General features: G+C 48.2%; 1 protein-coding gene across 1 annotated transcript in view; it reads left to right on the forward strand.

The window, feature by feature from the left end:
* LOC125311282 (spectrin beta chain, non-erythrocytic 1-like) overlaps positions 1-18360 on the forward strand; it is an 80948-nt gene that overhangs the window by 44335 nt on the left and 18253 nt on the right. The window contains 19 exon segments of the mRNA XM_048269179.1: positions 906-1057; positions 2947-3120; positions 3786-3877; positions 4807-4887; positions 5125-5240; positions 6725-6837; positions 7057-7244; positions 7719-7836; positions 8664-8822; positions 10141-10291; positions 10294-10442; positions 11230-11383; positions 11679-12549; positions 13469-13606; positions 13837-14593; positions 15662-15864; positions 16216-16306; positions 17181-17327; positions 17978-18259. Coding sequence (XP_048125136.1) covers positions 906-1057; positions 2947-3120; positions 3786-3877; positions 4807-4887; positions 5125-5240; positions 6725-6837; positions 7057-7244; positions 7719-7836; positions 8664-8822; positions 10141-10291; positions 10294-10442; positions 11230-11383; positions 11679-12549; positions 13469-13606; positions 13837-14593; positions 15662-15864; positions 16216-16306; positions 17181-17327; positions 17978-18259 — 4136 coding nt within the window.

Raw genomic sequence — 18360 nt, forward strand, 5'->3', positions numbered from 1 at the left:
TCAGGTAGAGATGGTGGTGCTGGTTCTTGGGCTGGTCTGGGTTTTGTGTGTGTGTGTGAGTCTCAGGTAGAAATGGGGGGGGGGGTGCAGTTCTGTGCCTGTTCCGGGTTCACTGTGTGTGTGTGTGAGGCGATTCGGGTTCTCAGAGCGATATTTATGGGCTTGGCAGAGTGGAGTGTGAGGTCCGCTCCAGACCACCCGTCCTGGCGTCAGCAGGAGCCCAGAAAGAGTTTGGCGAGAGCCGACGTGAGTTCACCCAGCGCTGCTAATTTCACTTAGCTCCGACTGAAAGATGAGCCTCTCCCTGCGTATTGTGCCATAATTTGATTCAACATTACCCCCTCCACACACACACACACACACACACCTCCCAACGCCATCCCCCTGCCGAACAATTGCTGGAAACAAATTGGAAGGGAAAAAAATCAACAGTCCCGAACAATGGAGCAGTTTTTACCATCGTGCGTGTTTCGAGTTCCTTGTTATGTTTTATCCAGGTTTTTAGCTTGATCCTAGAAAGCTGGAGGAGCGGAAGAGTTGCAGCGACCATGAAAACAATAAGCCTCCGTCATTCAGATGATCATAAACACAGAAAGAGGCTCGATGGGCCAAGGGGATGCACGACATAAACAGGATGGATGCCTGCTCTCTAGTAGAACACAGTGTGTGTGTGTGTGTGTGTGTGTGTGTGTGTGTGTGTTCAAGGACATGTCGTTCTGACCTCCGCGCCCCTTCCTTGCTCCTAGTTTGCATGAACGTTATCTCAATGAGGGTGTGTCTGTGCGTGTTGGGCCTTATGTTTCGCCCGAGCGATCACTAAAACCCCCCACAGCAGAAGTGAAACCCTCCTCCTCTACCTCCTCTAACGCTCCTTGTGTTTGTCTTCCTTCTGTCTCTCTGTGCAGATGAGCGTGAGGCGGTGCAGAAGAAGACCTTCACCAAATGGGTCAACTCCCACCTGTCGCGCATGTCCTGCCGCATCACCGACCTCTACATGGACCTGAGGGATGGACGCATGCTCATCAAGCTGCTGGAGGTGCTCTCCGGAGAGAGACTGGTGGGTGAAACTGTGTGTGTGTGTGTGTGTGTGTGTGTGAGAGAGAGAGAGAAATTCATCAAGCTGCTGGAAGTACAGTAGGTACAGGTTCCCAGCTCAGCAACACTCACACACTAAACTCATTTTATAGCCACTTAATATTCACTAAGGCCTCTAATCTCAGCTGCATAGCCAAGGAGGAGGTGGACAGCTGCATAGCCATGGAGGCTGTTCTGGACAGGCAAATACCTTGAGCCCTGGGCGGGTAGATACCCTGAGCCCTGGGCTGTTCTGGACAGGTAGATACCTTGAGCCCTGGGCAGGTACTATAGATACTGTGAGCTCTGGTTGGGTTACAGCATACCAGCTACACCCTCCGCAAGGGCACTAGTGAGATCCCCTTACAAGCACAGGCTTCTGATTGGATGAAGAGGAAATGTGACCACACAGCTTGGCAGCCTGAGCTGAGTGGCAGCTTATACTGGCACACACACACACACACACACACACACACACACACAGAAGGCAAAATGTCACAAATAGCTGTTTGTTTTTGATCCGCTCTCTGGCGACTTTCCACTGGTTCACTGTAGACTGAGAAAAGCTGAAAAACTTCCAGCCTCCTTTTGGGACAGCAGTCACAAGCAAAAAATCACCAAGACACCACTATTCATTATTATTCACTAATCACTTTTCATTGTTCTGTATGTAGTGTACAGTGGCTGGTTGAAATAAGGAATCCATAGTTTAATAAACAACCCCCCCTCCCCTCCCAACACTTCTCCTCTCCGCAATGAATTGGCTCTTTTTGAACCTCAGCTCTTTGACTGACTCGGGCAGACAGCCCTGGAATCAAAATGCAATTAAGACCGATTACTGTCTGTGCCACTTTCATCCAATCCCCCGCTCCTCTCGCCCCCTCCCCTGTGTGACCTTCCGATCCCCCCCCTTCCTCCATACCCCCATCTTGTGACTTCCCGTGGAACATGCCAAACGTCCAACCCCCTTTTTGACGGGCCCTCTCCAGGCGTCACTGTGAGAAAGCCCTGGCCACAGCTTCAACTGTAACCATGTGAATGTGACCGCAGTGTGTGCGTGTTTGTGGGCGCGTGTTAGTGCGTGTGTGTGTGTGTGTGTGTGTGTGTGTGTGTGTGTGTGTGTGTGTGTGTGTGTGTGTGTGTGTGTGTGTGTGTGTGTTTCTAAAACACAGCCCTACAGTAAAGTTTGGCTCCAGTTTCTCTGGCTATGAACGAAAAACAACAAAAAAAAACTCCAGCAAAGATCCTTTTTCCGGGAATAGGAAGGAGAGACAAAAAACTCTCTGGGAGTTGGAGTTGCATTGAGATGGCTGGTGAATGAATAAGACCCAAATGCGCTACAGTTGTATCCCAGGCCTTGAAACCTTAAGCCTTTTGATGCGTAGGCCACTTAGGCCTCCCACTGTGTCCTTGCTCCCCACATAAAAAGCCGGCCGCTTAAGAGGTTATCAGTGGCCGATGCGTGCCAGTGGCTGGGCTAGAAGGCATGCAAGTCATTAGCGCAGGTCACTGAATGGGTCAAGTGCTTGTGCTACCAAACATTAATCTGGTATGCACACACAAGCAGATACATAGTTTGTCATAATACAGTCAATATATTACTTAATGTGTCCTGTCTGTAAATAATGTGTACATTGCCAATATATTGAATTAGCTATTGTCTATTGTCTGTCCTGCAATAGTGATGCCATTGGATGGCACTAATTTCCTTGTGCTGGCTTACTTAACATCAAACAAACCTGATAGTAATGCTAATGATTATGGACCTGCAGAATTGTTTTCATAGAGGTTATAACATTATAGCATTGGTGACCTCCCACCAAACTTTGCTGTGGTGGCTCATATGAAGTGCTTTGGTTTTTTTTCCTCTAGCCGAAACCCACCAAAGGGCGCATGCGGATCCACTGCTTGGAGAACGTAGACAAGGCGCTGCAGTTCCTCAAGGAGCAGAAAGTTCACCTGGAGAACATGGGCTCCCATGACATCGTCGACGGCAACCACAGGCTTACCCTCGGCCTCATCTGGACCATCATCCTCCGATTCCAGGTCAGGTGACCCACCATGGCCACCTCCCATTGGCTCACACAGTTGCCATAGAGAATACAAAACTCTTCAAAATTGTACACTTATGACATTCTATTTTGCAGTGGACTTATTACATAATCACAAGACTTCATACACTATTGTGATTGCTGAGTGTGAGTTAGTCACATGTAAAAATCGCATGTCTTTGTGGTATGACATCTGACCACGTTAGTGGCTAAAAAGAGATCCGTAAGAACTTGTGGGGGACTGTGCTCCATGAAATGGGATTTAATGTCACATTTATTAGGGTTGGGATTATGGGAAATGTGTGGATTAAAGCCTGAATTTGTAGCTTTCCCAGAGCTACAGATGTGTGATGCTCTAAGCTGATTGAAATAGATTGTTTTGGCTGAGTGTGCTGAGAAGTGGAGGAAGGTGTGTGTTTGTTGTTATTGAGAAAGGAATGTGTGTGTGTGTGTGTGTGTGTGTGTGTGTTTGTTGTTGTTATTGAGAGAGGAATGTGTGTGTGTGTGTGTGTGTGTGTGTGTGTGTGTGTGAGGGAGAGAGAGAGTACTGTAGGTGCTGCATTATAGTTGATGGTAGCATATGTTGCATGAGTGTGTGATGGGGGAGTTGTATGGATGCACAGCTTTTAAACGTGCATGTGTCATGTGTGTGTCCCACAGATCCAGGACATCAGTGTGGAGACAGAGGACAATAAAGAGAAGAAGTCGGCCAAGGACGCCCTGCTGCTGTGGTGTCAGATGAAGACTGCAGGGTGCGTCTCCATCACCACAGCTGCACACACACACACGCATACGCATACGCACACACACACACACACAGCTCGCACACACACACACACACACACACACACACACACACATGCTCATACACGCACGCACACACACACACACACACACACACATACACACACACACACACATGCTCACACAAAACACACAGTCCTGCACCACAGGCAAGCATAGCTTACTACACAACGCAACCACAGCTCAATCTGAAATGTTAATTGCTGCTAAGAGGGAGGCTTAAAAATGGACACTCGTCTAAAGCCTTCTAAACCATTAAACGCATTTACACCCTTTTAAGCCAGTTAAACATCACCTGTAGTGGACATGAGTGGAGAGTTGGTGACGGATGTGAAAAAGAAGCTGGCAGAATGAAACACGGCAGTAAAAATGTGCTGTTTGAATTATCAGGGCTTTTCAGAGAGACCAGAATGATTCAGTTATCAATCAGTTAAACTCCCCCTGGCAGTGGAGCATGAACTAATGACATGACATGTCTTTAAGCAAAGCTGACATTGTATTATGATATTTAGCATAGCTTTAGGAGGACAGCTGGAGACTTTGTTGAAGTTGCTTTTCAACTACTTGCTTTTTGATTGCCTTGAGATGACTTTTTTTCAAATATAGCAATGGTTATTATTATAAAAGACACACTGTTCTTTTAAAGTTCAGTGATTATGAAATTGGACACGCACACGCACGCACACCCACGCACGCACACGCACACCTACACACTGCTTCATACAGCTGTTGATGACCATTTTCTGCGTCTGCTAGTCTATGAAGACCAAAGAAAGTACCCATAGTCTTGCACCTGTGTTTTGTTATTTCAGTTCAAGTTAAAAAAACGTTTGTGTTACTTTGAATGTCTTTTGAAACTATTCTTTTTACCTGACAGATATCCCAATGTCAACATCCACAATTTCACCACCAGCTGGAGAGATGGCATGGCCTTCAATGCCCTCATCCACAAACACAGGTTTGTGTTCATTCATTCCCCTAGCACCCACAAAACTATCTCTACCTCACAAATACACACAGTGGCTCCCAAACCCCAATTAACCTCGCTCCTTCTCTATCTTTCTCTTTCTCTCTCTTTCTCTCTCTTTCTCTCTCTGTCTCTCTCCCTCCCTCCCTCCCTCTTTCTCACTCTTTTTCTCTCTCTTTTCCTTCCTTTCTCTCTCTCTCTCTCTTCTCTCTCTCTCTCTCTCTCTAGGCCCGACCTGATTGACTTTGACAAACTGAAGAAGTCCAACGCTCATCACAATCTGCAGAATGCCTTCAACTTGGCTGAGCAGCACCTGGGTCTGACCAAACTGCTGGACCCAGAGGGTGAGTCCATCTGTCCACCCTCATCGTTCTGTGTTACTTCCATTACACTCCTCTGCCTGAACCAGATGCTAGTTTATCCTTTGTTTACTATTTGTTTACTCTGTTTTTTTTTTGTTTTTTTTGGTTCCCTTGCAATATGGCTTTCTAGTAGACTAAAGGCCAAGTTTCAGGTACATACAGTAGATTAAGTATAGTCCTGGATAAATAAAAGAGAACTTCGAAGGAGAATTTCATGAAAAAAAGATGAGGTCTGGGTTTAATCCAGGTATGGGAAACCGGGCCTTAGATTTGAACTGCTCCACACTTATCTAACTGAAGGGGATAACCCACACCTCTGTATCTTAACAACTCGGAATGAAGCCAGTGGGCACCATGACGACAACAACACAACAAAAATAGCAGACCTAGAGGATGGGATTATTGACTTTAACAATGTTATCCTCTGTCTGGGACAAGGGGGAAGATTGTATAGCTCGTTTTGTGACTCCTGGCCCAGAGTTTGAGGGCTTTTTGTGTCCTACATACGGAATTAGGACAGCGCACTGTGAGATTCGCCCTAATCAAAAGCACAGAGATAAGCTGTAATGAGGAAATGGAGACATTCTCCAGTCTTCCTCTGCTGTGCCGCGGCTGCTGCCTGCCACCGACAAAATGGCAGCCTGTGCCTGCCAATGCCCTCCTGGAGAGGCGGTTAATGGTGGACGCGCTGAATCGGACGGTTGCACCAGGGTGACAAGTCTCTCTCTGCACACATCTTTGTGTCTCGCAGTGCTTTTGCACCCCAGTGCCACTCAGGGGGTCCTCTTGTCTGCCGAACAGGCCCTGGCCACCAGTTAACACCCTGGTGATGCAGTGTTACACAAGCACACACACACTCATGTGCATATACTGTACACTCACAGAGGCACACACACTCTCTCACACACACATACTGTACACACACACACAGAGTCATGCGCATATACACTTACACACACACACACACACTCCACACCCTCCACACCCAGAGGCACTTTTCAGCTGACAGCTTGGGCTGGGCTAGGCTGCGCTGGGCTGGGCTGGGGTTTTGGCCTCTGCCGGCCTGTCCAAGATGAGAGATGGGAGCCGTGTCCTCCTGGCTGACACGGTAGCTGAATGGAGACTACTGTATCCCCATGAAAACCCAGCATGGCTCCTCAGCCGCCTGCCGGGAGAGGAACAAAGAGGCCGAGCGTGAGAAAGCTCCGGAACATTGTTCTGCACGAAGAAAAAAAAAACAGCTGGCCGATCCCAAAACGTGGCGTCGTCACAAACAAAAGTCCCACCACACCACACATATTCCTCATTTTTCCTTTTTTTGTGTCGGAATTTTTCAAGGAAACCAAGCCCCGGTTGTTTTGTCGGGGGGGGATCTGTCTGGAGGGTCGCACCATGGGGATATTCAAAGTAAAGGCCTCAGATTTTTAACTCCGCCACCTGTGTGTCTGTTTACGTCTGTTTGGCAGATATCAGTGTGGACCACCCTGATGAGAAGTCCATCATCACTTACGTGGTCACGTACTACCACTACTTCTCCAAGATGAAGGCCCTGAAGGTGGAAGGCAAACGTATTGGAAAGGTGAGTGAGTTTGTTTTTGGCGTTCCTCTAGGTAGAAGTCTGGAAAAGAGATTGTCCCCTGACTTTTCCTAGTCAGTTTCACCCAAACTTACCCCAAAGTCCGCTCCCATATCCCTGATTCAGGCTGTTTAAGGCCTGCTATTTGAATCACATTTGATTATAATCATGAGTGATGAATTGCCACAATCCAAACCCAGCGCACTCTTGCTGTTTTCCTAGGTGCTGGACAATGCTATCGAGACGGAGAAGATGATTGAGAAGTATGAGTCTCTGGCCTCCGACCTGCTGGAGTGGATCGAGCAGACAATCATTATACTCAACAATCGCAAGTTTGCCAACTCACTGGTGGGCGTCCAGCAGCAGCTGCAGGCCTTCAACACCTACCGCACCGTAGAGAAGCCTCCCAAGTGAGCACCACCCCTCCCCAACATAAAGGGCATTAGCCCCTCTCTAGCCAGCTAAGGAGAATGACCCCCACACACACACACACACACACACACACACACACACACATCCATGTCATAGAAAATCCAAAAATATGACATTGCAACTAAAATTTGTGTTCTTTTTAAGTGTGTTTTAGAAATGGACAATTTTGCCTCTGTCTCCTCACATTGTACAGCCTGTGGCCTAAGCCCTTTCTGCACAGTTTTAATACAGTCCAACAAGAAATTGGTCAATTGTGCTTATACATACAGATATACTGTACATACAGATGTATGTAATGGAATATACAGGTGTACGGTGTCGGATACACAAGGTTCACACAAATACTCTCTACAATGCATTTCACAACCATAGGTTAGTTAAGAGATTCCTTTCACATAGAGTTTGAGTAAGTTTGTTCTTGTATCATGTACTGTATCTCATCCTTTGTTTAGGTTTACAGAGAAAGGCAACCTGGAAGTGCTTCTCTTCACTATTCAAAGCAAGATGCGAGCCAACAATCAGAAAGTCTACATGCCGCGAGAGGGCAAGCTCATATCAGACATCAACAAGGTAAGCGGGCAGCAAAACACGCTCAGCAATGTTTCGAAGAGATTGAAAAAGTAAACTGCACTCTGTGATCTTTTTATTCTGTTTATAAGCACTCGGTAGACTGTGGATTTCAGTTGTACACAGAGAGGTCTAGGCTAGTCGTTTAGTGGGCAGGGCCATACTTTAGAGGTATCAGGCTGCATTTTTGCTTAAGAAGGTTCATATCAGAATGAGCTGATCCAGACATATTTAGTGAAAAGAGCTGGCCTACTGGTTAGCGCTTCGGACTTGTAACCGGAAGGTTGCCGGTTCGAACCCCAATCAGTAAGAACAGCTGAAGTGCCCTTGAGCAAGGCACCTAACCACTCACTGCTCCCCGAGCGCCGCTGTTGAAGCAGGCAGCTCACTGCGCCGGGATTAGTGTGTGCTTCACCTCACTGTGTGTTCACTGTGTGCTGTGTGTGTTTCACTAATTCACGGATTGGGATAAATGCAGAGACCAAATTTCCCTCACGGGATCAAAAGAGTATATATACTATACTTATACAACAAAAGGTGTCAACGCCAAGGTGAAAAAATGCAATAACACCCGACTTCGCATAATTATGTAGCCTAGTGTAAGCAGAGTAAGATTTTCTTAATGCTACGGTTGTCTTTTGTCCTTGAATTCATCTTCGTATCTTTCCTTGATGTTTTTTATTGCGGTTAAGGCAAAAAGGATAGAAAAAAGCAATAGGACAGAAAATCTGAACACAGCCCCAGATTGAACTGATGGAGAAAGTGGGAACAGGGCTGTATTTCAGGGAGTGGGATTGTGTTTGAGTGACGGGTGTGTGGTTTGTCCTCAGGCCTGGGAGCGTCTGGAGAAGGCGGAGCATGAGCGTGAGCTGGCGCTGAGGACCGAGCTGATTCGCCAGGAGAAGCTGGAGCAGCTCGCCCGCCGCTTCGACCGAAAGGCCGCCATGAGGGAGACCTGGCTGAGCGAGAACCAGCGCCTAGTCTCACAGGTATCACACACACACACACACACACACACACACACACACACACACATACACATACATACACGCACACATACACGCACACATACACGCACATACACACACACTGACACATACACGCACACGCACATGCACGTACATACACACACATGAAGTGAATTTACATTACCTACACAAAGACAAGTCTAGCATACTGATGTATTCATGCAAACACTCCTTCATTCATTTTGTTGAGTACATACATTCACTGTCACATACACACACATACACACTCTCAATTTCACAAAAATGCACATCAAAAGCTTTATGAAGCCTTCCATTTTTCTAGTGCCAATTTGCTTCATTAGCTCTTAGCATACCCTTGTGGTCGCATAGAGGAATGAAGCCCTTCAATTACCCTGAGCTGTTTTTTTTATGACTTCCCGTGGAAATTGAAAATAGAACTCAAATATTCTCCTTTTCCAGGAATGCTTTATTTTAAGACTCTAGAAATAACCTGAGGTCACATAATACCATTAGCGAATGTCTGCACCAACTGGTCTTGGCCAAGACATACAAATCAACCCAAGATTATTCCAAAACTAGAGGCATGTAGACCTCATCATTAGGAGTTACTGGTAGTGGAAGTCACCCAAAGATAACTTTGAGCACAGAGGACGCCCCAGTGATGAAGTGCAACATCCCGACGGGCACTAACTTCACATTAGTAATCATATTGATCAGAGATTCCTAACGTTACTTCCTACTTCGCCTAAACTTTACAAACTGACAATAAACAGCAGCAACAGTCACAAAACAATATATGTGGGTCTACCTTTGCTGTAAATAAATATCTGCATTTTTTGACATTTGCAGGTGTTGCTGCGTCTGTTTATCACAATAAGTTTCGGTTTCGTCTTCCCCTCTTGTCGCTGATTGGCCTGACATTTTTCCTGTCTGAGGGAAATGGTTATGAACTATGGTGTTCCAGACTAGATCTCCCTGAAAGAAGATCTAGGTGGACGGGGCCAGGCTGTCCATAGAGTACTAATCCACAGTAAATGCTTGGGCTATACCAAATGTATATGATGTGAAAATAGACATTTTATGTTGATTTCAACCTTCACATACAGACACAGGTCATATTCATTGCATGTGTGCAATCACAAACTCTTATTCTAATTAAAGACACTTCTTTGTCCATATGCTATTCAAATTAAGAGTTTCTGTGATCTACAATAGTCAGTCTGTTTCTTCTATGATTGATATTCTTATTCACATGAGTGCATCTCTGTTCACTTGTCTGATAATGCACTAACACGCCCCTTGTGTTTCTCCTGTCCAGGACAACTTTGGCTTTGACCTGCAGGCGGTGGAGGCGGCCACGAAAAAGCACGAGGCCATCGAGACGGACATCGGGGCGTACGAGGAGCGCGTGCAGGCAGTGCTGTCGGTGGCCTCGGAGCTGGAGAAGGAGAGCTACCACGACATCAAGCGTGAACGGCGCGCAAGGACAACGTGCTGCGCCTGTGGGAGTACCTGCTGGAGCTGCTCCGCTCACGCCGCCTCCGCCTGGAGCAGAACCTGGGCCTGCAGAGGGTCTTCCAGGAGATGCTCCACATCATGGACTGGATGGACGAGATGAAGGTGAGATGAGCGAGAGAGAAGCAGTGATGGATGGATGGATGGATACTGTAGATACATGTAGATGTTGATATAGATGGATAGAGGTTGAATTAGAGATGGAGAGATGGAAAGAGATGGATAGATAGAGATGGATAGATAGAGAGAGAGAGATGGATAGATAGATAGATAGATAGATAGATAGATAGATAGATAGAGATAGAAAAAGAGGTAGAGGGGCATAGACAGACAGACAGACAGACATAGGGGTGCTGGAGCTGAACTCGTGTCTGCAGAGGGTCTTCCAGGAGCTGCTCCACATCATGGACTGCAGAGGGGCTTCCAGGAGCTGCTCTACATCATGGACTGCAGAGGGGCTTCCAGGAGCTGCTCCACATCATGGACTGGATGGAGGGACATAGAAAAGAAACAGAGGCAATGAGACGCTACACGTGACAGCCGAGCTAGAGAGAGACAAGAAGAGAGACACTATGGACTGGATGTATGAGATGAGATGAGGGCAGGCTGAAGGAAATGGCTGAAGACTTAAAGAGAGACAGAGAACGAGAAATCAAAGGGCTGAGTGCAAGATTGGGCAGCCTCGGCCTTCAGGATTGTCCAGGAGATGACATGAGATTAGGACATTAGATGTATGTAATTCAGTGAGATGAGATGAGATGATGGGGAAAGTGAATGAACATAATTGAATGCATTTTCACTGACATCATCACTTATGTCATCAGTCAGTCTTAGACAGTGTGTGGGGAAGGGAAGGCTGACCTGACCTGCTTTACTGTGCTGCCCCCTGCAGATGCTGCTGCTGTCTCAGGACTATGGGAAGCACCTGCTGGGCGTGGAGGATCTGCTGCAGAAGCATGCGCTGGTGGAGGCTGATATTAGCATCCAGGCCGACCGAGTCAAGGCTGTCAACGCCACCGCACAGAAATTCATCACCGACATGGAGGGTGAGGCAGCAGTCTTCAACCCACTCAAGCCTGAGTCATGTGGTTAGACAGATATACAAATCTATGTAAATGTTAATTTTTATATAGGATATATAAGTTCAGGGAATACTTGTTTATATGTGTAAATGTAATATCTTGTTAAAGTCATTAAGCTATGTTTTATGATTTGAATGTTAATTGAACATGTATAAGTATATACATGTATATTCATTCAGTATATGCAGAGTACACAAGAAATCATGTTGTGGGTATAAGTGTGATGATATTGATCCCTAAGATCTGCTCTCCGCTGCAGGCTACAAGCCGTGCGACCCGCAGGTGATCCGGGACCGTGTGGCCCACATGGAGTTCTGCTACCAGGAGCTGAACCAGCTGGCGGCCGAGCGGCGGGCCCGTCTGGAGGAGTCGAGGCGCCTGTGGAAGTTCTTCTGGGAGATGGCCGAGGAGGAGGGCTGGGTCCGGGAGAAGGAGCAGATCCTGTCGTCGGACGACTGCGGCAAGGACCTGACCGCCGTGGTGCGCCTGCTGAGCAAGCACAAGGCCCTGGAAGATGAGATGAGTGGCCGTGCCGGGCACTTGCAACAGACGGTCAAGCAGGGCCAGGAGCTGGTCGCCGCCGGGCATTTCGGCTCAGACAAGATCAGCGAGCGCATCAACGACGTCCAGGAGCAGTGGGCCGCGCTGGAGCGCCTGGCTGCCGCCCGCAAGAACCACCTGCAGGAGGCCTACGGCATGCACCAGTTCCAGGCGGACGCTGACGACATAGACGCGTGGATGCTGGACGTGCTGCGCATCGTGTCCAGTGCCGACGTGGGCCACGACGAGTTCTCCACGCAGGCGCTCGTCAAGAAGCACAAGGACGTGGCCGAGGAGATCGCCAGCTACCGGCCCGTGCTGGAAGCCCTACACGAGCAGGCCAAGGCGCTGCCGCCGTCGCATGCCGACTCAGACGAGGTCAAGGGTCGTCTGGCGGGCATCGAGGAACGCTACGGCGAGGTGGCCGAGCTGACGCGCTTGCGCAAGCAGGCCCTGCAGGATGCGCTGGCCCTTTACAAGATGTTTAGCGAGGTGGACGCGTGCGAGGTGTGGATCGACGACAAGGAGCTGTGGCTCAACAGCATGGAGATCCCCGAGAGGCTGGAGGACCTGGAGGTGATCCAACACAGGTGAGCAGAGCAGGTGCTCTAGCACAGGTGAGCAGAGCAGGTGCTCTAGCACAGGTGAGCAGAGCAAGTGATCACCCCTCACCTGCTGCTCAGATTACGAAACAGTGAAGTGGAAACCAATATCTCTCCGGTTTCCCAAGAGCCCTCTGTAATATGGAGAAGAAACGTAGCATCTCAGCATGAACTCGTTCAAGCTTTATTTATTTATCTGCAGTGCAGTAGGCAGTATCACCATCATCTAAATTGATTCCTCCATTTTGTAACAATGTTATATCATCCATTTAGCATTGCAGCTTGTTACCAGGTCAATGTCAATAAAGGTCAAGGTCAATAAAGATCAATGTACGGAGTATAATTTGTTGCACTGGTGTAGCAAAGGCAGTTTTATTAAATCACTGAGCCTGAGGCTTTTTCTGCATAATTCCCTGCCTGTAATTTATGAAAAACTCTACAGGCTTGAAAGGTAAATGTGGAACATAAAAGGCTAGTAAGTTTGTCAGGAACAATGGGTGATGGGTGAGGTAATATCATTTGTGGGAATTTTTTGTCCTCTAATTTACTTTTGCGCACAAGGCAGGAACAGAGCCCATTATACATTTTTACAGCCAATAAATGTAAAGTATCTGTTCTGCAACAGCGAAACTGCTTTGGTCAGCAGCGCGGTGCGGTAGCCTGTTTACTGTTGCCGTGAAGTTGTGCTCTCAGGGGATTGCTCATTCCCACAGTGGTTAGACGCGGTGCAGCTCATGGACTACGTCCCAGCCTCTCCATCTGCACTTGTTAAATGTAGTTTTCCCAGCGCTGCTCAGTGAAAACCCAAGCATTGCATGTCTGAATTGACCTCCTACTACTGTATGGTACTGGGTGACTACATTCTGCTGTTTAACCCTTGTATTTTGTGTGTGTATGTGTGTGGCAGGTTCGAGAGCCTGGAACCAGAGATGAACAACCAGGCCTCTCGTGTGGCAGTGGTTAACCAGATCGCCAGACAGCTCATCCACAGTGGTCACCCGAGTGAGAAGGAGATCAAGGCCCAGCAGGACAAACTCAACACCAGGTACAATCCCCTCACTCAACACACTGAAGATGGCTGAAACACGTCCATCTACTAACCTGCTGCCAATATATTACAAAGAATATACACTTGAGAGTGCGGTGGTTTTCACAGTCCCCTCTCTCTGATCAATGGTTGAGCAACAGTAGAAGCTTGGTAGAAGTGATATGCCTAATAGTGCCACTGTCTAGCTAGGTGACAGTACCAATGAGTGTCTCGGTCGTCTCTATAAGGTGGAGCCAGTTCCGAGACCTGGTGGACCAGAAGAAGGACTCGCTCAACTCAGCGCTGGGCGTGCAGAACTACCACCTGGAGTGCAACGAGACCAAGTCGTGGATCCGCGAGAAGACCAAGGTCATCGAGTCGACGCAGGACCTGGGCAACGACCTGGCGGGCGTGATGGCGCTGCAGCGCAAGCTGACGGGCATGGAGCGCGACCTGGCCGCCATCGAGGACAAGCTGGGCGACCTGGGCAAGGAGGCCGAGCGGCTATCGGCCGAGCACCCCGACCAGGCGCCGGGCATCAAGGGGCGCCTGGGCGAGATCAACGAGGTGTGGGACGAGATGAAGGGCACGCTGCGCGCCCGCGAGGAGTCGCTCGGCGAGGCGTCCAAGCTGCAGGGCTTCCTACGCGACCTGGACGACTTCCAGGCGTGGCTGTCGCGCACGCAGACGGCCATCGCGTCCGAGGACATGCCCAACACCCTTGCCGAGGCTGAGAAGCTCCTGACGCAGCACGAGGGCATCAAGAACGAGATCCGCAACTACGAGGAGGACTACCAGAAGATGCGCGACATGGGCGAGATGGTCACGCAGGGCCAGACGGACGCCCAGTACATGTTCCTGCGGCAGCGGCTGCAGGCACTGGACACCGGCTGGAACGAGCTGCACAAGATGTGGGAGAACCGTCAGAAGCTGCTGTCCCAGTCGCACGCCTACCAGCTCTTCCTCAGGGACACCAAGCAGGCCGAGGCCTTCCTCAACAACCAGGTGAGGCTGAGACGGAGCAGGAGGAACCCAGCTAAATGTCCTTTTTGATCAAAACAAATATATTATATTTCTCAATTTTACCTATCAACTTCTCAATTCACCAATCAACATCTAGTCTTCTGGCCCTCTGGAGCATAGTATGTGTAAGCGTGTGTATTTGAAGCTTGTCGCCACTTAATGGATGGCAGTGTTTTTTTATGTAGAATTATGTAATTGGCTGCCTGGTAGCTCCAAGAACACCTCAAAAAGTGAAAACAATGTTGCATAATGTACTTAAAAGCTTTTTAAAACAGTTTCTGCAAACAATCAACTAAAATCTCTTACGGGAGCACCTTGCAGCAGATTGAAATTTGCATCTTAAATATTGATTTAATGTAACTGTGAGCATTGTTAACATTTCCAGCAAAACCAAACCAAACCAAAACTCTATTCAAATTCATCACACGTGTCTGCCAGGAGAGAGGATGAATCCTCTCATTTCAGATTTCATGACCCTGAGGTCAAATTAGCAGTCTGATGCTAACAAAAGCAGACAAGTCTTTACAGATCGCTGTGTGGTGAGAGGAGCCGGACGATGCTGCTTTTCCAGGTCCACTTCTAAATCTCATTGAAAGCCACAGAATTGGTGACAGCCCGTGGCCACAGTGATATGAGGAAGAGATGAGTGTTATTTTAGCAAAGGGAACACATCCTCCCTCTTTTATCCCACAGCAGACCAGGGTACAGAGTCTGACAGCTGTGGATGTTGGTGTGACTTTATGGTCCAGTGCTCTCTTGACAGACTCTCCTCCCTTGTCTCTTCCTCCCATCTATCTCCCTTTCCACCTCCTCTCTCTCTCCCCCCTCATCTCCCTCTCTCCTTCTCCTCTCTCTCTCTCTCTCTCCCCCCTCATCTCCCTCTCTCCTTCTCTCTCTCTCTCTCTCTCTCTCTCCCCCCCTCATCTTCCTCTCTCCTTCTCCTCTCTCTCTCTCTTTTTCTTTCTTTCTTTCTTTCTTTCTTTCTTTCTTTCTCTCTTTCTTTCTCTCTCTCTCTCTCTCTCTCTCTCTCTCTCTCTCTCTCATGTTCAGGAGTATGTGTTGGCCCATACGGAGATGCCCACCATATTGGAGGCGGCTGAGGGAGCCATCAAGAAGCAGGAGGACTTCATGACCACCATGGACGCCAACGAGGAGAAGATCAACGCCGTGGTGGAGACGGGACGGCGTCTGGTGAGCGATGGCAACACCAGCGCTGACCGTATCCAAGAGAAGGTGGACTCCATCGACCAGAGGTACGCTCCGGCACCCCTGCCTCAGAACTGGATGACCATGATAGACACGTGGCTACCATATTCGACCTAGTAGTGCTTCTGTTAGCTGGTTGATGTGTTTTGTTTGAGCATCTGTGCTCAGCAGTGGTGACTTACCCTCCTTCTTATCCTTTTAGATATTTAATATTTCCCATCTTTCATACTTATTAAATGCTTTATGAAATCCATAATTCATTCATAAGTTTATGGACCTTTCATTTGTTTATCTGATATCATTTTTGTCATATGCTGTATCCAAAAGACATGTGATGGGTCATTCTTACTGACTGAATGTGTGTCTTGGTATAAAGCTCTTTCTGTGTGTGTTTGTAGGCACAAGAAGAACCGTGAGGCAGCCAGTGGGCTCCTGGCCAAACTGAAGGACAACACAGACCTCCAGAGGTTCCTGCAGGACTGCCAGGAGGTAAACATCCTCTCTCCTCTCCTCCTTCCTCACCACCTCTCCTCCCTCCTCTCCTCCCTCCTCACCTCCTCTCCTCCCTCCCTACCTCCCTACTTCCTCTCCTCCTTCCTCTCCTCCTTCCTCTCCTCCTTCCTCCTCACCTCCTCTCCTCCCTCCTTCTCTCCTCATCTTGAATTTCCCCTGGGGATCAATAAAGTATCTATCTATCTATCTATCTATCTATCTATCTATCTATCTATCTATCTATCTATCTATCACCTCCTCTCCTCCTCTGCTGTCTCCTTCCCACGCACTCCCCTCCCTCCTTCTCTTCACTCTCTTTATCTCCTTCTTCCCTCCTTCCTTCTTCTCCTCACTCTCGTCCTCTCCTCTCTCCTTATATATTTTCAGTTTTTGTTCTCTCAGTGAACACATTTTTGGGTGAATGACTTAATATGTCAAGGTAATGGAGGATGAAGAGAAACACGCCATGCATTCTGTAGCCCAACGTCTGGAGGGAACGCGCCAGATCTCAGAGTTTTAATAACACTGTTGATTTAGTGCTGCAGCTGTAATTAAATAAGCGTGTCGATGGGCGATTGTTGCATTTATACATCATTTTCATCACTTGGTTGTTTCTGGAGAGAGCACAGATCGGTTGAAAGATTAATGCTGCTAGTGGCTGCCTACAGCAACACTCAGGATGTCTCTGAGGGCTTTTCAGTCTACAGGCACACACACACACACACACACACACACACACACACACACACACACACACACACACACACACACACATTGGACACACACACCAGCAATTATAGTGAGATCACAGTATATGAATAGTGTGTGTGTGTGTGGCACTAATTGCCACTCTGTGTGTCTGTGTGTTCAGCTGTCTCTGTGGATCAGTGAGAAGATGCTCACGGCACAGGACATGTCATACGACGAGGCACGCAACCTGCACAGCAAGTGGCTCAAGCACCAGGCCTTCATGGCTGAGCTGCAGTCCAACAAGGAGTGGCTGGACAAGATCGAGAAGGTCAGTGCTCCAGCACAGTCAAAAACGCATTGATTTGAGTTTGTGTTAAAGGTGTTTGGCAGACATTCCAAAGCCATTCCAATAGAAAATGGAAATAGAATAAAATGAAAATTAGACTATTTAAAAACAGTGAGAAATGTTTGCCGTCTTCCTGTTTATAGTATTGTCTACTTGTTTTATGTATCTCCGCGTGTGTTTAGTTCACAAATACCATTGAAAACGTAATACTGGTAGATTTCATGGACTGATCCTAGAACCCGTAGGTCCAGGGATCCCCTTGATCCAGCTCCTCATCTAGATGTTTATCAGGCTCCTCTTTCCACACTATGTACTTAGAAACAAAGTAAACGCTTCGATCACCCTCCTTTCCATACAGAAGAGTGTATTGACCTTCACACTCTTGTGTGTGTGTGTGTCTGTCTGTCCCCATGTCAGTGAGAGAGAGACGTAGCCTATGGGTTGAAGCCAGATGGATTTGCTTGCACGTTGGAGGGGACCTGTGTGTGATAGACCAACAGGAAATCAGGATGAGAGGAAGCTCTTTGTCACATGAACGAAGCAGCGAGTCCCAGAGCGACAGATTTTTTTCGGGGGGCGTCTTAGCCTGTCCTGTAACTAGCGTGTGCCATCGCGTTGTCCCTCAATAACTGCGTCTCGTCTTCCGTCTACCCCCTTCCCCCACACCACCTTGGCGGCTGGTGCCCCAGATGCTGGAGAGCCAGGTGGAGGTGCGCCAGAAGGAGGTGGGGGAGCTGCGCTCGCAAGCCCAGGCGCTGCGGCAGGAGGGCAAGGACTCGGACGAGGTGGACAGCCGGCGGTGCGGCGTGGAGCAGAAGTTCCAGGGCCTGCTGGACCCACTGCGCCAACGCAAGAGAAGCCTGATGGCCTCACGCGAGATCCACCAGTTCAACCGCGACGTGGAGGATGAGATTGTGAGTAACAAAAAACACTTTGTGTCTGTGTCTGTATCTATCTGCAGTGATGGGCAAGCTACTTAGAAAATATAGTGAGCTAAGCTACCGGTTACTCTATA

The sequence above is a fragment of the Alosa alosa genome, chromosome 18 (assembly GCF_017589495.1).
Source record: "Alosa alosa isolate M-15738 ecotype Scorff River chromosome 18, AALO_Geno_1.1, whole genome shotgun sequence".
In the NCBI taxonomy this organism is placed as follows: domain Eukaryota; kingdom Metazoa; phylum Chordata; class Actinopteri; order Clupeiformes; family Clupeidae; genus Alosa; species Alosa alosa.